The sequence below is a fragment of the Orcinus orca genome, chromosome 7 (assembly GCF_937001465.1).
Source record: "Orcinus orca chromosome 7, mOrcOrc1.1, whole genome shotgun sequence".
Classification (NCBI taxonomy): domain Eukaryota; kingdom Metazoa; phylum Chordata; class Mammalia; order Artiodactyla; family Delphinidae; genus Orcinus; species Orcinus orca.
This window is the reverse complement of record NC_064565.1, coordinates 118,801,350-118,819,896: the sequence shown is the minus strand read 5'-3', so window position 1 is coordinate 118,819,896 and position 18,547 is coordinate 118,801,350. Positions and strand designations below refer to the sequence as shown.

At 58.0% G+C, this 18,547-nt stretch overlaps 1 protein-coding gene across 4 annotated transcripts in view; it reads left to right on the top strand.

The window, feature by feature from the left end:
• The window catches only part of HDAC4 (histone deacetylase 4), a 287,137-nt gene that overhangs the window by 197,707 nt on the left and 70,883 nt on the right, over positions 1-18,547 (top strand). For all 4 annotated transcript variants that reach the window (XM_049711988.1, XM_049711989.1, XM_049711987.1 and 1 more), the window contains 4 exons: positions 926-1,046; positions 7,111-7,232; positions 14,429-14,560; positions 18,243-18,355. In XM_049711988.1, the coding sequence (XP_049567945.1) occupies positions 926-1,046; positions 7,111-7,232; positions 14,429-14,560; positions 18,243-18,355 (488 nt within the window). The remainder of the gene's footprint in view (positions 1-925; positions 1,047-7,110; positions 7,233-14,428; positions 14,561-18,242; positions 18,356-18,547) is intronic.

Sequence of the window (18,547 nt, the reverse complement as noted above, 5' to 3'; positions counted from 1 at the left end):
ACTTACAAATGTTGACACGACGTGGTTTCTAACAAGAACAACAGAAGGAAATGTCTAAAAGTGTCTCCCGGTTGGGAAAGGGTTTTGGAAACTCTGCATCGCTCACCTCGTGAAGCGTTTTCCCGCCATTACAAAGGCTGTTTGAATTCTGTGTGACAACGGGGAAAACACTCACCGCCGTCTCTAATGGAAGGATGGGTCCGAAGTGCCCTGGAGTCTGATTGCAGCTCTGAGGAAAACACGAGGTGCCGGCAGACCTTGAGTCAGCGTGGTGGGCTTGGACTTTAGTTGTGTGTGTCTGTTTCTCAAATTGGCCAGTTTTCTCTAACGGGGCTGTGAACAACCGCTACGACCACCAGAAAAAAAACACAGAACCCAAGATTTCAGCTTTAGTCCGGCTTGGTGAAATGCGCTTTGTCTCAGTAGGTGGCTGTAGGCTGGAAAGAGCAGGAACATCCCCTGACAGGGCTGGAAAGGGCCCCAGCTGCCCTGCCCCTGCCGTCTGCCCAGGTCCCGGGAGGCACGCCTCACCCCTGTCACACGGGTCGCAGGCACCTTTTCTCTGAGGCTCTGTTCCTTCTTGCTGCAGCGAGAAAGAAACCACCCAGCTGCTCTGCCTGATTCAGGACCTCCTTCTATGTAAGAGGATTAGAACTCCCTTCAGCAGTGGGTTCGTGTTAGGTTACAATAGGATTTTGTGCTGCATTTTAAATAGGGTGCAATTACGTAAAATACTCCTGGGAAGAAGGTCTCTTCCTTCAAGCCCTCCTGTCCGTCTCTTTTCCTTGAGATGCTCTCTGGCGTCGGCAGCGTCCTGAATGGGAATCCCACCCTCTCCATCCCTGTCCTGCCTTTCCTGGCACATGGTTCAGGGTCCCCTGGGGCAGAGCCTCGACTCACCCGCCTCTGCTTTCTCCCGCGCCAGGTGCTGTGGCCAGCACAGAAGTGAAGATGAAGCTGCAGGAGTTTGTCCTCAATAAAAAGAAGGCGCTGGCCCACCGGAACCTGAACCACTGCATGTCCAGTGACCCTCGCTACTGGTATGGGTAAGTGGAGGGGCCGGGTCTCCCCTGCGCCTGGGTGCACAGGGTCTGGGGGTAGACCGGAGTGGTGCTCAGTTCTTCACCCTGGAGGGCGTGGAATTAGAAACTCCGTGAGCCAGCAGCACATGTGGTCAGACCAGCGTCGTCCAGGTGCGGAGGGGGCCTGTCTTTAAACAAACCTTAAAGAGACGTTCGTGGGGCCAGTGCCTAACCATTATTCTTGGCTTCTCACGCAGTTCTTTGGCCACAGAAAGAACCTCTTAAAAAGGAACTCTGGTCTAAATCGTCCGTAGGCACCTCCCAAATTTCTACCCGGTGTGTTATTGATTCCCAGGCAAGTCAAAAGCACCTGTGGTCTTTTCATTGTTTTTATACTAAGAACCCTCTCCCAGAGCCCGCTTAATGGACAGAGACCACCAAGTGCCTTGTTCGTGCTCAGAACTGAAAGCCAAAGAGGCCTTTCACTTTGTGGCGAGGATGCGCGTGTGCCGGGGCCCTTTCCTCTGGGCCTGTGCGCGGCTCAGCAGGGCTGGCAGTCGACACATGCCGAGTTGGAAGCGAGTGACAAAGTTATGTGGCTTTAAACCATGGTCAAAGGTGCCTCAGATTTTCGCTTTGACTATACTTTTCTACAACTTTTCAAGGGCTTTTTTCTGTTCTAGAAGAAACCTCACAGGGCAGTTTTCATAAATGAAAACGTGATCATCGTTAATTCATTGGGGGGGAAATGCAGCTCTTCTGGAGCCCCCAGACGGGCAGCAGTTCTGCTAAAACGCCGCCAGATCCCACTGAAATGAACCCGTTTGCTTCGGTAGATGACGCTGGTCATCGTGGTGTAACATGAAGGGCATCTCTGTTCCGAGGGCACCTCTGCTCCGAGTGTCTGCAGCCCCTCAGGCCGCGCTCACACGAGCAGGCTGTCTGCCGTTCAGCCAGCGGCACGCCTCGCCCAGAGCAGAGACGGCAGCGGTGGTCCCCGAAAAGCCATACACAGCAGCCACGTGCCCCGGAGCGGTGGAGAGTTCTGGGGCAGCACACCTGGGGACCCCACGATGTGGTGGCGCCGATCCGTGGTCTCCCCCGCTAGTGGCAGCCCCCTGGGTGTTGCAGTGGGAAAGCTCCGTTTCCCCTTTGGGGCAGGTTGCCGGGCAGACGCCCTGCAGTGCAGTGGGTTAGGTAGGGTGGGCGGGCGGGTGGACGTGGGCACCACCCAGGAGTAGCCGGTAGGGCAGGGGTGAGGAGGTGCTCCTAGATCCTCCATGGGGGAGGGGATGGGATCCGAGGGTCGGATGCCAGGAGCCGTTTCAGGAGAGGGTCTATCCCCAGCTGGGGGGCTTCGGGAGCCGCGGTAAGAGCGCTGTGGGCCCAAAGGAGGTTGGGTGGTGAGAGCAGAGGTCATGGTTGACCACACTGGGGTCCTCTGACAGTGGCCACAGTGATGTGAAGAGATCGGGGCGGCCAGTGCCAGGACACCCCGTGAGTGGTGGGGCGAGGTGTTCGGGCTGGCAGGAGTAGAGGCCCAGGACACCCCGTGAGTGGTGGGGTGAGGGGTGAGGCGTTCGGGCTGGCAGGAGTAGAGGCCCAGGACACCCCATGAGTGGTGGGGCGAGGTGTTCGGGCTGGCAGGAGTAGAGGCCATGATGATGTGCTTGTACATGACGGGGAGGACGGAGCCTGCAGGATGGGAAAGTGCTGGCGGCTGCCGGGGAGGGGTGGTCTCCGCAGAGCTGCACGTGCCAGGAGGTTGGAAGGGAGAAAGGGCTTTGGGGAGGAGGGTCAGCAAGGAGCACCTGGGAGCCGAGAAGGGGCAGGTGGGGGCATGCAGGGTGGCTAGGCCTGGGGGCAGGGTGCCAGAAGGGGCTGACACGCCGCTCCCTGGTGAGCAGGGCAGCTGAGACCTGGCGGAGGCTTGCTTGCCCGGGTCCAGCATTTCGTGGGGAGCTCCCTCTTCCCCGGGGGACTGGGCTGTGCAGGCTGCAGTGGGGAAGGACTTGTCTCAGCAGAGTCAGCCAGGGATGGGTTTGTTTGTGTTGGGTTTGGCACCTTTCTCGTTTTGTCACCCAAAACCAAACCAGATCATGGACCACATTCACTTGCTGCATGAAGGCAAAACTTTGCTGGAAAACCAATCCAGCAAAGAACCAATCTTGATGGGGAAGAGCCGCACCTTGACCCTGGCTTCGTGCCACACATGACGGTCAGCTTAAGTGTCATGGACCTGACGTAAAAGCTAAGTTGTTAAAACTTCCAGAAGGAAACATAGGAAAAAGTTTTCATGACCTTGGGGAAGAGGTAGGCAAAGACTTCTTAAAACACTAAAATCTTCAAGCATAAACCAAAAAACATAAACTTAATCAAAATGTAAAACTTTCACTCTTTGAAAGCCACCCTTAAGAAAATAAAAAGGCAGGGCGCAGGCAGGAAGAAAATATTCGCCATGCATGTATCTGACAGAGCACTTGATCCAAAACATATAAAGAGCTTCTACAAGTCAATAACAAAAAAACAGGCAACCTCCTGAAAAAGTATGGGCAAAAGACGTGACCTGATACCTCACAAAATAAAGATGCAAATGGTCAGTAAGCACATGAAAAGATGGTGAGTCACCCGGGAAATGCAGTGCGCAGCAAGGTGCCCCCTCACACCCAGTGGGTTTGAAATTGAACAAACCCAGTGTTGGCCAAAGCGTGGAGGCCCTGGACCCCTACACGTGGCCAGTGGGGATTGAAGTGGCACAGCCACCGTGGCAGTTTCCTATGAAGGTAAACATACTCCCACCCCATGACCTGGCCACGCTCCTAGGTGTTTCTCCAAGAGAAGTAAAGTCTTCCATCCGGGCAAAGACTTGTGTCCCCATGGTCATAGCAGCTTTATTCATTATCGCCAGAGAACGGAAGCAGCTGAGTGCCCACCAGCAGGTGAGTGGTGAAACACAGGGGCACCCGCTCCCTGGTCTGCTGCTCAGCGAGGCCCAGGGCTGCCCGCCAACACCTAGAAACATTAAGCTTGGTCGAAGACGCAGCGTCTGTGCATTGCGATGCCTTTGCCAGCAGTTCTAGGGTCAGCACAGCTGAGCTGTAGTGACAGGAAGCCAGGCGGCAGGGGCTGGGGGTGGAGATCCCTTGCCAGAGGACAGTGGGCCTTCTGTGAAGGCGGCGCTGCTCTGTATCGTTACTGGGTGCTGGTTCCATGGTGTACATGTGTGAAAACCCCCAGCTTTAAGCTCATCGTATGAGACTGTGGTGGCTGTCCGTGTGGCAGCCACCAGCCACGTGGGCTCCAGGGCGTTGAAGCGAGCTGTTCAGATTGAGACAAGCTGTGAATGTCAGACACGCTGGATCTCAGAGCCTCATGGGAAAAAAGAACGGGGACTATTTCATTAATACTTTTTAGATTGATTACATGTTGAAACGATAGGATTGGGGATAAATTGGGTTAAGGAGAACACGGAAGTTGATTTCACTGCTTCCTTTTTGCTCGTGTGCACATGTCTATGAGAGAATTTTAAATTGCACATGTAGCCGGTGTTACTTCCTTTGGACAGCGCTGGTGTGAGTGATTACAAGTTGTATTTATTTTAAATCATATGCATAAATCTGAGGTAATAGGAAAGGCCAATGGTTGATAGAATTGAAATGGCCGAACTTGTGTTTAGCTTTATTCTGTACTACAATCAGAGGGACGTTTAGAAAGCAAACAAGGCATATTTGTTTTTCCATCTTCATCAGGAAGGATTGTCTTTAAGACAAGGTGCCCCTCCCATCAGCCAGGGTCACAGCAGACACACCCGCCTGTGCTTCCTCCCCTGGCGGGAATGAAGGCTTGAAAACCTGGAAGACGATTCTGGTTGGGGCTGAGTTAGACAGGAGAGCGGCAATTCAGGTTCTGCCCCCGGGGTACAAGGGTGGGGGGCGGGTGTGTGTGCGCGCGCGCATGCGTGTGTGTGTGTGTGTGTGTGTGTGTGTGTGTAAGTGTGCATGCAGCCAGGGACAGGACTTGGCGTTGGCTCACACGTCCAGACTCTTGCTTGCTGGGGGCAGGTGTGAGCCCTGGGCTGTGTGATGAGGGACGGGTGCCCCCCCCCACCCCTGGAGGGCAGGTGGCCTGTGTTTTCCTTGGGAGCCCTGAGCGCGGGGCATCTAGTGATGAGTTGGTTTCCCTCGGTTTTGCGCGGTTTGGGGAAGCCAGGCTGCTGTGCGTGACGTGCGTCCCTCTTGACGTCTGGGTTCATCTGCGCTGGTACCAGCTGGATCAGTCCGGCTGCCTACTCTGGGCCACACACTCTTGGACGACGCAGAGCAGGTCTGCTGAGAGCTCTCAGGCCAGCACACAGGCAGATTCATGCCAGCTGCCTCCTGTTCTAGCTCATTTTAAGGCTGGACAAGGAAGTGAGGATTTGAATACTGACAGCAACTCAAGAGATCAAATCAGAAGAGAAAATCTATTAGAAAATCTTAAACAAATAGCTTCTCCTACTTCTGGCTTAATTACAAACAAACTCTACCATTAAAGTATAACTATAAGAGTTATTATTACCTATAATATTTTATTAATCATAATTGTCTATTTTTTTAAATCATGTAATACACACACAGGCCTTTCCATGTTTCTTATGAAGGAGCAAGTGAACTCTTTCCCAGGTTAGAACTTGGCACTGAAGGAGAGGTCTGGGACCGGCCAAGGCCATGCTCCCTGGAGGATGTGGCCTGAAGATGTCAGATGCAGAGAGAGTTGCCCTCAGACCTCTAATGGGGTTGTGCAAGGGTGGCCCCCCGAGGTGAGGCCTGGCGGCACGACACGAAGAGGGCACAGCCAGCGTGAGGGTGGCCGGTCCGGCCCTGATCCCCGGCCCTGGCCCCCTTGACATGCGTCCCGATTGGGAGGTGCTGTGCCCTGGGCAGAGGGGGTGCACAGCCTGGCAGGGCGGTTCTCCGGGGCTCTCTGGGCGCTTCCCATGATGCTGCCAGCTGGGATCCTGGGATTGGGCTCCGTGATCACCACGTTCTCTGCACCGGTTTGCTCTCAAATATTTAAACATCCACCTGTAAGCATTTAAGTGCTCACATTCTTAATTCAAATAACACCAGGTGCGTACATGTGGAGTACTGTGTATTCAAATAAATAGTCTAACAAATTCCACATAAGTAAGTTGGCAAATTCGTTTCACGTCATTAAGCAGATTACACAGTTTAGGGACTCACAGAATTCATTACACCTTCTGAGCCTCCAGGAGGCCGAGCAGAGGCGGCCGCGCCCCCAGAACGTTTGCTGACGGTCAGGCGCGGCCGGCACCCTCCTCTTCCCGAGGTCTGATCCCCACGTTCAGCCTCCTCCTGGCGGCCGCCCCTGTCCAGCCATTTCAAGGATTTTGTGTTGTGCCCGGCCCCTCATAAAGCAAGTAAATTTCATGAATCAGCTCCCAGGGCAGAGGTGTTGCCGCCAGCCCCTCCCTCCCCAGGGGAGGGGAGATGGCTGGGACCACCGTCCCCGTAAAGGCACTTCTGCTGAAGGGAGTCCCCACGTGGCTCCTGCCCTCAAGAACCAGACGTCACCAGCACTGTCCCCGAAGTCCCCCACCAGGTCTCAGCTGCGTCCGGCACGCCTGTGTCCCTTGCACCTGGAGCCCACCTGTCTCCCTCTGTCCCCTGTGTCCTGAGGACCGTCCCCTCTGTGGCCAGTGGTGACAACCTGCCCCCCCCCCCCCCGCCAGCCTGAGAACAGACCCAGTCAGGAGACACCCGAGAGGAAGAGGCTGTGCAGAGCCCAGGCGCCGGGACCACGGGCATGCGGTCGTGCCAGCCTGCTGTCCCCGGCGCCGAGGGCCCGGCAGGGGAGGCTGCGGTCGGCGTCTGTTCGCTTGTTCAGTGTTGGTTTTGTGTCGTTTCAGTCTTGCCCCAGAGAGGAGGCCAGTCTGCCCAGGAGGCCGGCTGCGAGCTGGGCTGGCGCGTCAGAGGAAGGACCGGCGTCGTGGGGACCTGTGCAGGGCTCCCGTGCGCGCTCCCTCTGCACGGCCATGTGTGCCCGTGTGTGCGGGTCACTAAGACTCTGTCCTGCCCGTTCTCTGCAGGAAGACGCAGCACAGCTCCCTGGACCAGAGCTCCCCGCCCCAGAGCGGGGCGTCGGTCTCCTACAGCCACCCGGTCCTGGGCATGTACGACGCCAAAGATGACTTTCCTCTCAGAAAGACAGGTCGGTGCAGGGGCTGCAGCGGGCGGGGAGGGGGTCCCAGGCGGGGAGGGACACCTGTACGAGGAGGGAGCTCACCGTGTCCTGGGAGGCCCCTCAGGTGCGCGTCTCAGGTTACGTCAGCACTTCCCTCACGGACCAGAAGGATACGCGTGTCAGACACAAGCAGGGCTCCCAGGGTGCTTGGATTTTCTCCTAGCGGTGGTGGCTTGAGCGGCAACGCCTTAGGAAAAATCAGATGGGCCGCGGGCCGTGCGTTAGGGCGGCCAGAAGGCCAGGGGCCGGAGGAGAGGTGTTTCCGGAAGCTTTGCCCCCGAGAAGCGAGGGCCTGGGCTGCGGAGGGCCAGCTGCCCTGGTCTCAGAGGTGGCAGGTGGAGCCCACGGCCACAGGGCCGCGTGGGAGATGCCAGGCGCCTGCTTCACGGAATGGGAATGTGCGACACAGCTTTTTCTTCGTGAAGACGAATTTTGTTTCCTCCAAAGGATTTTGGTCCATTCTGGACAGAAACGCTCTAAAGCAGCTTCTTCACCCTGGGGATGAGGTATTGGGAGCAGGGCCGGAGGCTGCCGCTCTGTCCTAAGGACAGAAGACGTGGGGCCTCTCGGGGGGCAGAGCTGCGCCCCGGAGAGCACGTGGTGTAGCAAAGCCCGAACGGGAGCCGGAGGTGAAGGGAGGGGGAGTTCAGCTCAGCCTCCGTGGACTTGACCCCAGCACAGGTGTGGGGGGCAGGGGCCCCAGGGTGCAGGGGGTCGGCAGAGGCCCCCCACCCCGCCCCCGTGTCAGAGGGGAGGCGTCTGCCCACGTGGGCGGGGTTTCATCCAAGGTGAAAGTGCAGCTTCTGTCCTCTTCTCTCCAGTTCGAGTGCATGGCTGTCACCCATGGTCCCCCAAGAAGGGCGTGGGCTTCACCCTGAGAGCCTGTGGGCTCCGTAGAAAGGGGCGTCTGTCGGCACCCAGGCCGGCTCCCCCAGGTTGCCCTCCACGCCCCCCTTCTGGAGCCTGGGGCTGAGATCAGCCACGCTCCGATCAGCCACGCTCCATTCAGCGAAACGGGGGCCTGTGCTTGGGAAGACCCTGGGCGAGGAGACAAAGGCCGCGCCTGCCCCGGGAAGCCTGGCCCTAGTGGGAGCGCAGCCGGGGTGGCAGGGCTCTGAGCGAGTGGGCGCTGATCCTGCAGCCTGGCGGGCTCTCCCGCCTGGTTTGCAGCTCCGTGCCCCAGGACAGATTCCTGAGGCTCTCCTGGCCTCAGTCTCTCATCAGTAAAGTGGGTGCACTGGGCGCACCGTGCTTCCTCCCACCCTGGGCGTGGCAGGCGTGGTGCCCACGGCCCCTGGAGCAGCAGACTCCGGAGGACACGGAGAACTGGGCTCCTGGCCGCCGGGTGGAGCCGTCCACCTCCCTCAGGGCCCTTCCTCTCTGGAGAGCACAGCTTCCCCCGAGGGAAGCAGCTGTTCACAGGAAACACTGGTTGGTTGCTGAGACATGGGAAACGTGACGGGTTTCTCTCCATCGCTGGCTGAAGCCGCCCTGCTTCACGAGGGACAGCTCTGCAGTCAGCCTGGCCCTCACCGTCCAGCGTCCTTGGCAGACAGCCTCGCCGAGCGAGTTTGCACATCTGTGAAATGGGGCAGCAGCGCCGCTACTTCAGGGGGGGATCCGTTGTGGGGCTGCTGCCTCAGAGGGCAGGTCAGGGGGCGGGTGGGGGTCAGGAGCAGAAGGGAGGATTTGGCCGCTCGTGGGCCGTGCGCACAGCCTCCAGTGAGGCCACCAGGGACACGGAGCCGCGCCCTCCAGCCCCTCCCCCGCCCTTCCCTGTCAGCGTTCCCTCGGGGGTGGCAGGGTCCGGTTTGTAGAGTGAGCGTGGGGCATACCTGTGGCCTGTTTCACCCAATCCAGTCACTGAAGACCCCTCAGTGAGCCTTTACGGCCCTGCTGTCAGCGACTGCTGTCCCAGTGGTTCCTTGACGGCCCCAGGGGACAGAGTCCAGGTCTGCAGGGAGCCGTGTGTCTGTTACCAGCTCAGGGCTGGCAGTGGCCCCTGGGTGGACACTCGCGCTGGGTGCCTTGCCGAGTCACAGGACAGTAAGCCGGGGTCCTCTGGGTTCCTGGCACTTAGCCTGCAGGGGGTGCGCTCACTCCAAGGCGGTGCCTCGTGCCCGAGCCCAAGCAACGGCTGCCGCCCGCCTGTGTCTTCCCTGCGATGAGTGAGCGAGCAGTGGCCGGGCGCTTCCTGGGTGCCGAGCCCTGAGCTGCTGTGGCAGGCGGGGGGACGGGCCACAGTCCTCAGCCTCCTCCAGTCCCGCCAGAGGAGGTGAACGGCAGGGTCCAGGCCCAGGGTGGACCTCAGGTTCCGCCTGTGGGGCCCAGCCAGGGAGGGGCCCCGGGCACGTGGAGGGCAAAGCTAGGTTTTCACCCCAGTACAGATAGAGTGGACCGAGGCCCCGTCTCAGGTCTCTGCAGAGGCCCTGGCCCCACTCCTCAGCCTGCACCCCAGCAGGGCCTCCACCGCCTGACAAGGGTCTGCCGGAGGCAAGGCGGCATGCAGCAGCCGGTGGAGAGCGGGGCGTCTCTGAGCACTGTGGCCACATGTGTCAGTGAGCAAGCGAAGCTCTCCCTGCCTCCTGGTGAGCTGAACAGTAGTTGTACTAGTTTATTTTACGTCCACGTGTAGCGTGGGTCGAGGTCACCAGGGAGGAGGTCACAGCCGCCTTTGTCACGTGATGCTCGTCTCTGCAGTGTGGGAAGGGGCCGGTCGCCGCGTGGTCCACGTGTTGTTCTGTTGCAGTTTGCGGAACCCGTGGCATCCTGGTGGCCTGGGCAGTGGTGGGCAACGCCCGCACCCTGCATAGTTGTGCCTGGGTGTCTTTTATATGCATCAGGTACAGGGTGGTAGATGCCCTGCGGCTGTTGCTCGGGGCCGGGCCAGGGAATCGGCCCTTTCTGAGCTGCCCGGACGGAGAGAAGGGGGTTCACTCCACAGTGCCTGGCCCTGCCGGGCCCCCTCCGCTTCCAGCCCCCGCACGGGGCTTTTGTACTGGGCTGTCTTCCATCAACTTTGTGCTCATTAAACAGTAGGTGTGAAAGTGCTCAGAAGGTTTTCAAAAAGGCTTTGTTGTGCTTTTCCAAGGAAACTTGCAGAGATGGCGAGTATGGTCAAGTACTAGGCAGTGTCTACGCTGAGAAGGGCCTCGCTCCAAACTTCGATTTCTATCAAAGTTGGACTCCTCCTCACTTGAGAAGTGAGACTTGAACGAATCTTTTTCAGACACGCCCTGTTCATATCTGAGCTTGATGGCCACCTGAAATACGCTGTTGAAACTACTGAGTAGGAAAGAGGGTGTAGGAAAATACCAATCCTAAGCATCAAGTAGAGTGCTTTGTTAATTAAAAATCCCAGAAGGAAGGTGTACATACGACAAATTAGAACATAAGTAGAACGCACACATGTGCGTGTTACCCCCAGAGACAGCTCCCGTTACGGGTTTGGCATCTCTCTGCGCAGATGTGGTCTATGCCTGTGTGTAGGGTGTGCGTCTGTGTGTGTGTGTATGATGTGTACGGACAGTCTCTTTGTCAAGAAAAACACCTGCTTTGCCCTTTGGCTGCAACTTTATTTTTCAGTTAACACTGTATCGTGGGTACCACTCCATTTCAGTGTATCAAGAGCAGCACCTTTTTCTATATTATCCCAACATGCGAAGATTACAGCAGTTGTAACAGTTTTCTAGTTTTTATTTTGCCCACAAATATAGGTCCCTCTGCTCACTGTTTTTGTAGGATGGACTCCTGAAAATGGAGCTGCCAGTTCAAATGAGTGTGCGTAGCGTGAAGAGCGGAGCGCGCGGGACCCTGCCAGCCGCTTAGGAGAGGCCCCTCCCCCACATCACTCGTAGGGTCGCTCGAGCAGGTGTGATGGGTGCGGAAGTCACAATGTCTCTGATGTTTCAAAGAGCAGTTCTGTCATCGCTAGTGGGGTTTGGGTGTCTCTGTTTACTTTCCATCTTCCCTACCAGGGAGTAAGCTGAGTGCTGTGTTGCAGAACCCCTCTGCCGCGCTCCCACGGCGCAGGGTGGCCGACGCTCCTGAGACAGGCAGCAGGGGTGCCGGCCAGACCGTGTCTCTCTTGTCCACCCCCTGTGCCCAGCGTCTGCAACCATACCGGTCACACAGGGAGGGGCCCTAAATGTCCAGTGTTTAAAGGCAGCTCACCCAATCGCTTTTCTGTCAGCTGTTTTTTCTTTCCTTGTTGCTTTATACGTTCATACCAATCCTGTCTCTGTCATGTATGCTACAAAAAATTTTAGTATTCTAGTCTGTCTTTTGTCTTTCTAGAGTTCTCTTTTTATTGTTATCGAGGGAAATAAATGTCCGTAAATCAAAGAGCCGCGCAGGCTCACTTGGGGAACAGCTGACCCACCCCGCCCAGCCCTGTCCCACCCCACCCAGCCCTGCCCAGCCCTTTCATTTGCTTACTTTCCTGTGTGCCCGGGTTGTTGTTGTTTTTTTAGTTGAGGTACCGTTGATGTACAGTATTGTACACTGGACAGTTTTTAAAGGTCATATTTTGTCGTTTGTCGTTACTATAAAACGTTGGCTGTATTCCCCATGTGTCCCTGTACTTGCTTTCAATTCACCCCCACGCTTTGGCAGATGGGGGAGCTGCTCTTCCAGGGCAGGTAGTCCGCAGCTCTGCTGCAGCCCGGAGGCCCCCCGCGGCCCCTGGGCCCCGCTGCACGGTGTCCTGGGAGCCTCGGCCTCTCTCCCCTGGACTCCACGTGCTCCTTTGTGTGTGGTCTCCTTCATCTTGGTGGTGCAGCTCTTCCAAGCTTTCTGAGAAATGGCGCGCGGAATGTGAGTTTTTTGAGTCCTCACGTGCTGGTAAATGCACTCATTCTGGCTCCCACGTGATGCATGATGCGGTCGGGTCTAGAAGCCACTTTCCTTCGGGACTTTCAGGTCCTCATCTCGCCCCGGGAGTGGGCCCTGCAGAACCCGACACTGCTCACAAGGTAGACCCTTGGGCCCTGCAGCTCTGAAACCTCTCCGGACACCCCCCGGCGAGGGGCTGCAGGCCACAGCGAGCCCACGCTGACCCTTTTGGGCACTGGGTCTCCTCTGATGCAGCAGCACACCTCCAGTTACTTTGCCAGCGCTTTTCCCTGCTCCGTTTGCTCTGTCCTCTCCTGGTGTTTCTGTTAATTTGATGTCGGGCCTTTTTACTCCCAATTTTCAGATTTCTCAGCTTCTTCTTCAGATATCTCCTTTCCGCTCTTTCACCTTTGTTTGAAGCGTCCTTCACTGTCCTTTCAGGATTCCCAAAAGGGCAGCTCTGAGCACACACGCGCACACACACACACACACACACACACACACACACACAGAACTCTCTGAATTCTGTGCCGCTGCCCCCGCCACGTGCTGGGCACCCTTGGCGGCTCAGTCTCTGCTTTCCTCACTCGCTGCTGGGCGTGATGTCAGGACACGGCAGTGTTGCTTCCAGACAGCCTGACCTCAGTGCCCCTGAGAGGGGCCCCCACTGGGGCCGGGGGCCGCGCGCTCCCTGTTGTGGGGGGGCTGCACCGCCCTGGATCTCAGGAGCGGCTTTCGTCCCCGGGCCGGACCTGTGTTTGTGGAAACCCTGTGTCGGTTCAGCTGAGATCTTAGTAGGAGGAGGGTTGTTGTTTCCTTGCCTGTTAGTCTGGTGGGGTTTGGGCTTTCTTTTTTCTTTTTAAATAATGATAAAGTAAGAAACTCAGTGTAGAAATAGAAACAAATGAAAGTGAATCTACAGTTATCTCCACAATGTAAAAATAGTATTAAAGACAGTGGAAGTGGGCCCTCTAGCCGTGGGGGGCTGCTCTGTAGCTGGGCCCTCTCCGTCTTTCGACACGAAAGTCTTGCCGGGAGCCTTGCCTTATACACAACTATGCCGCAAAGCAGAGGGCGCCTCTCCAGAGCCAGCCCTCCAGAGCAGGTTGAGCCTCTGGGAAGGGCTGGCTCCTTCCTTGCGCATCTTTGATTTCTCTGGGGAGCGTCGTTTAGGGGGCCTGCTTCTCTCCTCTTCCCAAGATCCACAGAGCAACCGTCCTTTGCCTCCCAGCCTCCTTCAGGGTCACCCGGCAGCTGGGACCCCCAGCCCTGCCTGCTGTGCTCCACAAAGGGCAGAGTCACAGTGGCCGTGAGACACACACAGGGCCCGGTTCTTATAACCCAAACCAGCTTACGTCCGATTCTGGGGGGCATTTGGTTATGTTGCTTGTTGCTCTAGACAGCAGTAAACTTCCTGTTCCAGAAAGATTAAAAACAGCAGGGTAGCTGATTAAAAACAAAAACAAAAGGTAAAAACTCTCCAGTTTGCAAATCCACAAGTAGCAGAAGCTTGAATGTAGTTGAGCAAAGCCTCGAACACACGCGTCTCCTGGGTGGTGGTCTCGCCACTGCCCTGGACTCCCGAGCTGCCTTCCTGTGTCTGGAGGCCACCGGGAGGGCCCGGCTGTGTGAGGCTGCCATCTTCCCAAGACGGCCCACCCCCAGTGTGGGACTGGACTGGCCCGGGGGCGGGAGTGTCTGGGCTCCAGGCGCAGAGGCTGGGACCACCGTGGGCTTAAAGATGCGGGTTTGCAAAGGGCTCCACGCACACAAGCAGAGCTGTTAACCAAAACCAAACCAAGCCTAAGCACCTGTGCCCAGGGGTCAGGCGAACACCTGCAGGCAGCATGGCTAAGCCTCTCGCCGGGGCGGGTTGACCTTAGCACCCTCTCGGTGGCCGGGAGCTCGAGTGGGCAGCTGGCTCCTGGTCTGTTACGTGAGGGAGGAATTTGTGATTCTCAGGTGAACGGGAAAGTCTGTAATGTAGGGGTAATAGTAACATTCGTGGCCCAGAGCCCCCAAACCATCCCCGATGGCCGGGTTTCCTCCCAGCTACTTGTAAATGCAGTGCCGCTCCAACATGTATGTAACCCTCTGTCCGCAGATGGTTCACTAAAGGCATCAGGTGCACTTGCGTCAGTGTTTGGACTGACGGATGGGGCTGGACGTCTTCTGCCCGAGGCCTCAGGTTGCCGCCTTGCTCCAGCCTGGAACAGTGCATCTGTGTTAAGCTAATATTTACCCAGTGAGCATATTCTTACACTGCCCACGAGATAACCGTGACCCCAGCTGTGTCTGCCTGCTTGTAATGGTGTCTCCTTTCCGTGCAGCATCTGAACCCAATCTGAAATTACGCTCCAGGCTAAAGCAGAAAGTGGCTGAAAGACGGAGCAGCCCCCTGTTACGCAGGAAAGATGGGCCAGTGGTCACGGCTCTAAAAAAGCGTCCTTTGGATGTCACAGGTATGTTCGTGCCAACCCGGCTGCCCTCTGAGAGGCTCTCCTGTGTGCTGTCCCTTCAGCACCGAAACCTGCCTCTGCGCATGTCCCCATCGCCGCCCGCCCCCTGCCCCAAGGGCTCCTGTGCCCGCAGTGCCAGCCCCGGGAGTCCCAGGGCCACGGTTGGCACCCAGCAGGGGGTCTCGGGCCCGTCCCTATCGCTGTACGGCGGCGTGTCCTGTTCCCGACCTTGACCCAGCCGACCTTGACCCCGCCGGGCAGGTGAGAGCAGTCAGACCTCCTGCCGTCACAGGAGACTTTCAGGAATTGTAAGTGGAGGCTTCTCCGAAGGTGGGGTTTTAACTGATCCTGCCCTCTCAGTGGTGAATGCCACGTTTCCTCCCTGCCCCACTGCCCATTAAACAGCGTCTGAACCGCTGGAAAGCGTGAGAATCTTCCTGGGAAGAGTGGGACGGACAGGGGCGGGGGAAGGAGGAGGGAGCTTGGGAGTTTCCGAGTCTCCGTTCACGCACTGCTCTCGGCCCCCACCTAGCGGCCGACTCGGGGGAGCACACCCACCAGGCAGAGCCCCGTCCTGGGATGCACCCACTTCCCGACACACCCCCCAGTCCCTAGGGCGCACCTCACTTCCTGGGCGTGCACCCCACTTCCAGAGGGTGCACATCCACCAGCCCTAAAATCACGGGACAAAGGGGCCGCTCAGGTGGCCTGGTAACAGGAGGGGCGGGACCATGTTTGCACCAAGTGCAGGGTTTGGTGGGAAAACCAGGGCTCTCGGCAGCGTCCTTCAGGGTCAAGTTCCCAGGGAAGGAGGAAGGGCTCCTGGGTGCTGGGGCTGGTGAGGGGCCGGGAACCTCACCCTCAGATTTGAGTCCAGGGTCTGGGATGGGATGAGAGCCGGAGTGCCCTCACCCCTGTCCCGCAGCCCAGGGGTCTGCCTCTGGACTTCGTGGGTTTGTGTGAAGCGGAGCCTGAGGCCTCATGCCCGGGGGCCCATCTTTGTCATCGTTGCTCATTCTGGTGGAGAGATCAGGGAAGGGAGTCACCTCAGGATCCTCTGCCTGGGGGATCCCGTTCAGACTCAGGCCTCGAACGAGTTAGAGCGTGTGTCTCACCACACGTGGGCCTCGTCTCTCTGGGGGATGCCAGGCCGCGGACGGCAGGCCCCTGCGTCTATTTCCAGTCCTGCCTCTGGTGGGACGCAGTCCCCGGCGGCTTCTTTCTGAGCGCCGGTTCTGGCGTCCGTGCTGTCAGCCTGTGACTGTGTCAGGACTGGGCTGGGCACCAAAATGGTGAGCTGCGTGCTCACCTCCAGGGAGCTTCCAGTCTAACTCCAGAGCCCAGACGTCACGTGTGGGGCAGCTAACGCACCACACGTGGCCCCAGCTTGGCCCTGGGCTGTGTTACCCAAAGAGGGCACCACGAAGGCAGCGGGGCAGGGCAGCGGTGGAGGCCACGCCGGGCCCGGGGAAGCTCGACGGGTGAATGCAGGCAGCACGGAGATGAGGGATGGATTTCCCGGCCAGCACACCTCCCGGCGGCTGGAGAGGCAGGATGCTCTGAGCAGAGCTGGCTTTCCACAAGACTGGAAAATAAGGAGTTCCAGGCAGGGAGGCTCCCAGAGAGAGCGGGGGCGCCTCCCCCGGGGTACTGGGGAGGTGGTGAAGGTTCCTGAGCAGGAGAGGTACACAGCGTCGCCGAAGCAGCTCCGCCGGCTGGTACAGGGGGACGGCGGTGAGACGGGGGCCAGAGGTGGCACTGAGATGATGGTGAGACAGGTCCCGGGACGTGGCAGCGTCACTCTGCCTGTTCCCAGTCCCTCGTCAAAGCCGTGCCCATCAGGGAAAGCAAAGGAGGGAATCGGCTGCCCCTCCAACACCGTCCAGAGAAAATTGCCGTCAGCATCTGAGCACATTTCCTTCCAGTCCTTCTTCTGTGCATTTGTCACGTGCCCTGTGTCCAATCGTATCCTTTCCTCCCTTGACGGTAGTCACAACACTTTCTGGCACCTTTAATGGTATTCCATCGTGCTGATACAAATAATATCGTGACGGTTACGCATTTGTATTTATTTTCTTAGACCAGATTCCTTGAAGTGGAATGAAAAAATAATCAACATTCTTGAGTTGAAAACGGGTGAAAAGTTGGAGAGATAGTATATATATTTTTTTATTGCCGGAAGTTGTTGTGCTTTCACACACACACCTAGGAGAGCGTACCTGCCGATGCTGCTGACACAGGCCCGCTTACAGGAAGGTGGGAGGGCCTCACCATGTGGGCGTCCGAGGCAGGGGGATGGCTGCCGTGGGGGTCGGGGAAACAAGCCCTGTCTTCACGCGTGAAGCGTGACACCTGCCAGCCCAGTTGGGGGCACGTGTGAATGGGACTTCACTGGGCGGAGGCCAGGCTCTGGATCTGGTGGGAGGAGGGAGGGGAGCCGGGGCCCGAGTTCACCATCAGCACCCCGGAGGGCGGGGCGGGCCCTTGAGTGGACAGTCACTTGCTGCCAGGGTGTCCCCAGGGGGACCGCTGCTCGGTGGAGAGGATGAGAGCGCTCACGGTCCCCTGGGTTGAGGGGGTCGTGCATGTGCCCCTGGGGTCAGGTCTCCTTCCCCGCGTGAGCCGGGCCTGTGGGGTTGGGCGCTGGGGTATGGGCACTGCCATCCACACCAGCACCCTCAGCCTTCTCACTGTTACCCCGAGTTCGGCTGGAATCAGGTCTCAGAGTCGGCCAGGCCCCGCGGGCAGCTCCGTGGTCTCGTGCGCTGGAGGGTGGCCTGCTGAGCGCCCTCGGCGTGCCAGCTTAGGCAGGTGGCCCAGGCCTCCCCTCCTCGAGCCTGGGAGCCCAGATCAGGGCAGAGTCTTAGGTCAGCAGTGCCCGTGGTCAGTGAGTACTCAGGAGGCAAAGGCAAATGGCTCAGGCCGGCTCCCTCTGGAAGGTCTTAACCAGAGGCTGCCATTGATAAACAGCGTTCAGCCAGACAAGACCCTCCTGTTACGTCACGTGTTTGCACACACAGCAACGGTGGCTCCTTTGGAACTGAGGGGCAGACCCGGCTGGGACACACGGCCGCCTCGGTCCCAGCCCCGATGCGTGGGCTGGGGCCACCCCCCCGTCACAGCTACCTGGAGAGTATCTTGGGGTGAGTTTTCAGATAACCCTAATCAATGACAGAAGCCACCAGCTGTGCTCTTCCTTGGATGTTTGAAAAATGCAAAGATTAGCTCAAAGCAAATGTTGACCGAGGGGGCTCTGTAAGCAAGTACAGTGAATCTGACCTTCCCCTGTTCACAGTCATTTGGCCTCTGTGTTTTCTTGTCTTTTGTTGTTAGAATATCAGTAAGTGTTCAGGGTCTCTTTTTCTGGGGTTTACGATCATCTTGAGACTTTTCAAAAGGGGAGTAAAGTCGAGAGTGTGCACAGCTGAGAAGGTGCCGGTGGGGCCTCCACGAGCCACAGGCTTGCGAAGCTCACAGGGGTCGCTGGCAAAACAGAGCAAGGAATTGGCGCCATGGCCCTTGTTGGGGGCCGTGGTCCTGCTCTTCCTTGCTGGGACTGCTGCCGTCAGCCAGCTCAAAGCAGAAGTGCAGCTTTGAGGACAGGCGGCCGGCGCAGCTCAGGGCCTGGGAAGCGGTGTCCTTGCCTGACCTGAGTCAGGCTCACAGGTGTCTCTCCTGCCCCCAGACTCGGCCTGCAGCAGCGCCCCGGGCTCCGCACCCAGCTCACCCAACAACAGCTCCGGGAACGCCAGCGCGGAGAATGGGATCGCGCCCGCCGTCCCCAGCGTCCCGACCGAGGTCAGTGCCCAGCGCGCCTGTCCACGTCTGGTTTTTTGGCTCCAAAGAGCAGTTTCCAGCTGCCCTTCAATCTTGACTGTCAGGGGCAGCATTTCAGAAGCATCTCAGGAACCAGGAGCCTCTGACCACAGGGTCAGCGACCCTCACCTCTGCCGGTCAGAGCCCAGGGCGCTACAGGTTGGGAGGGACGTT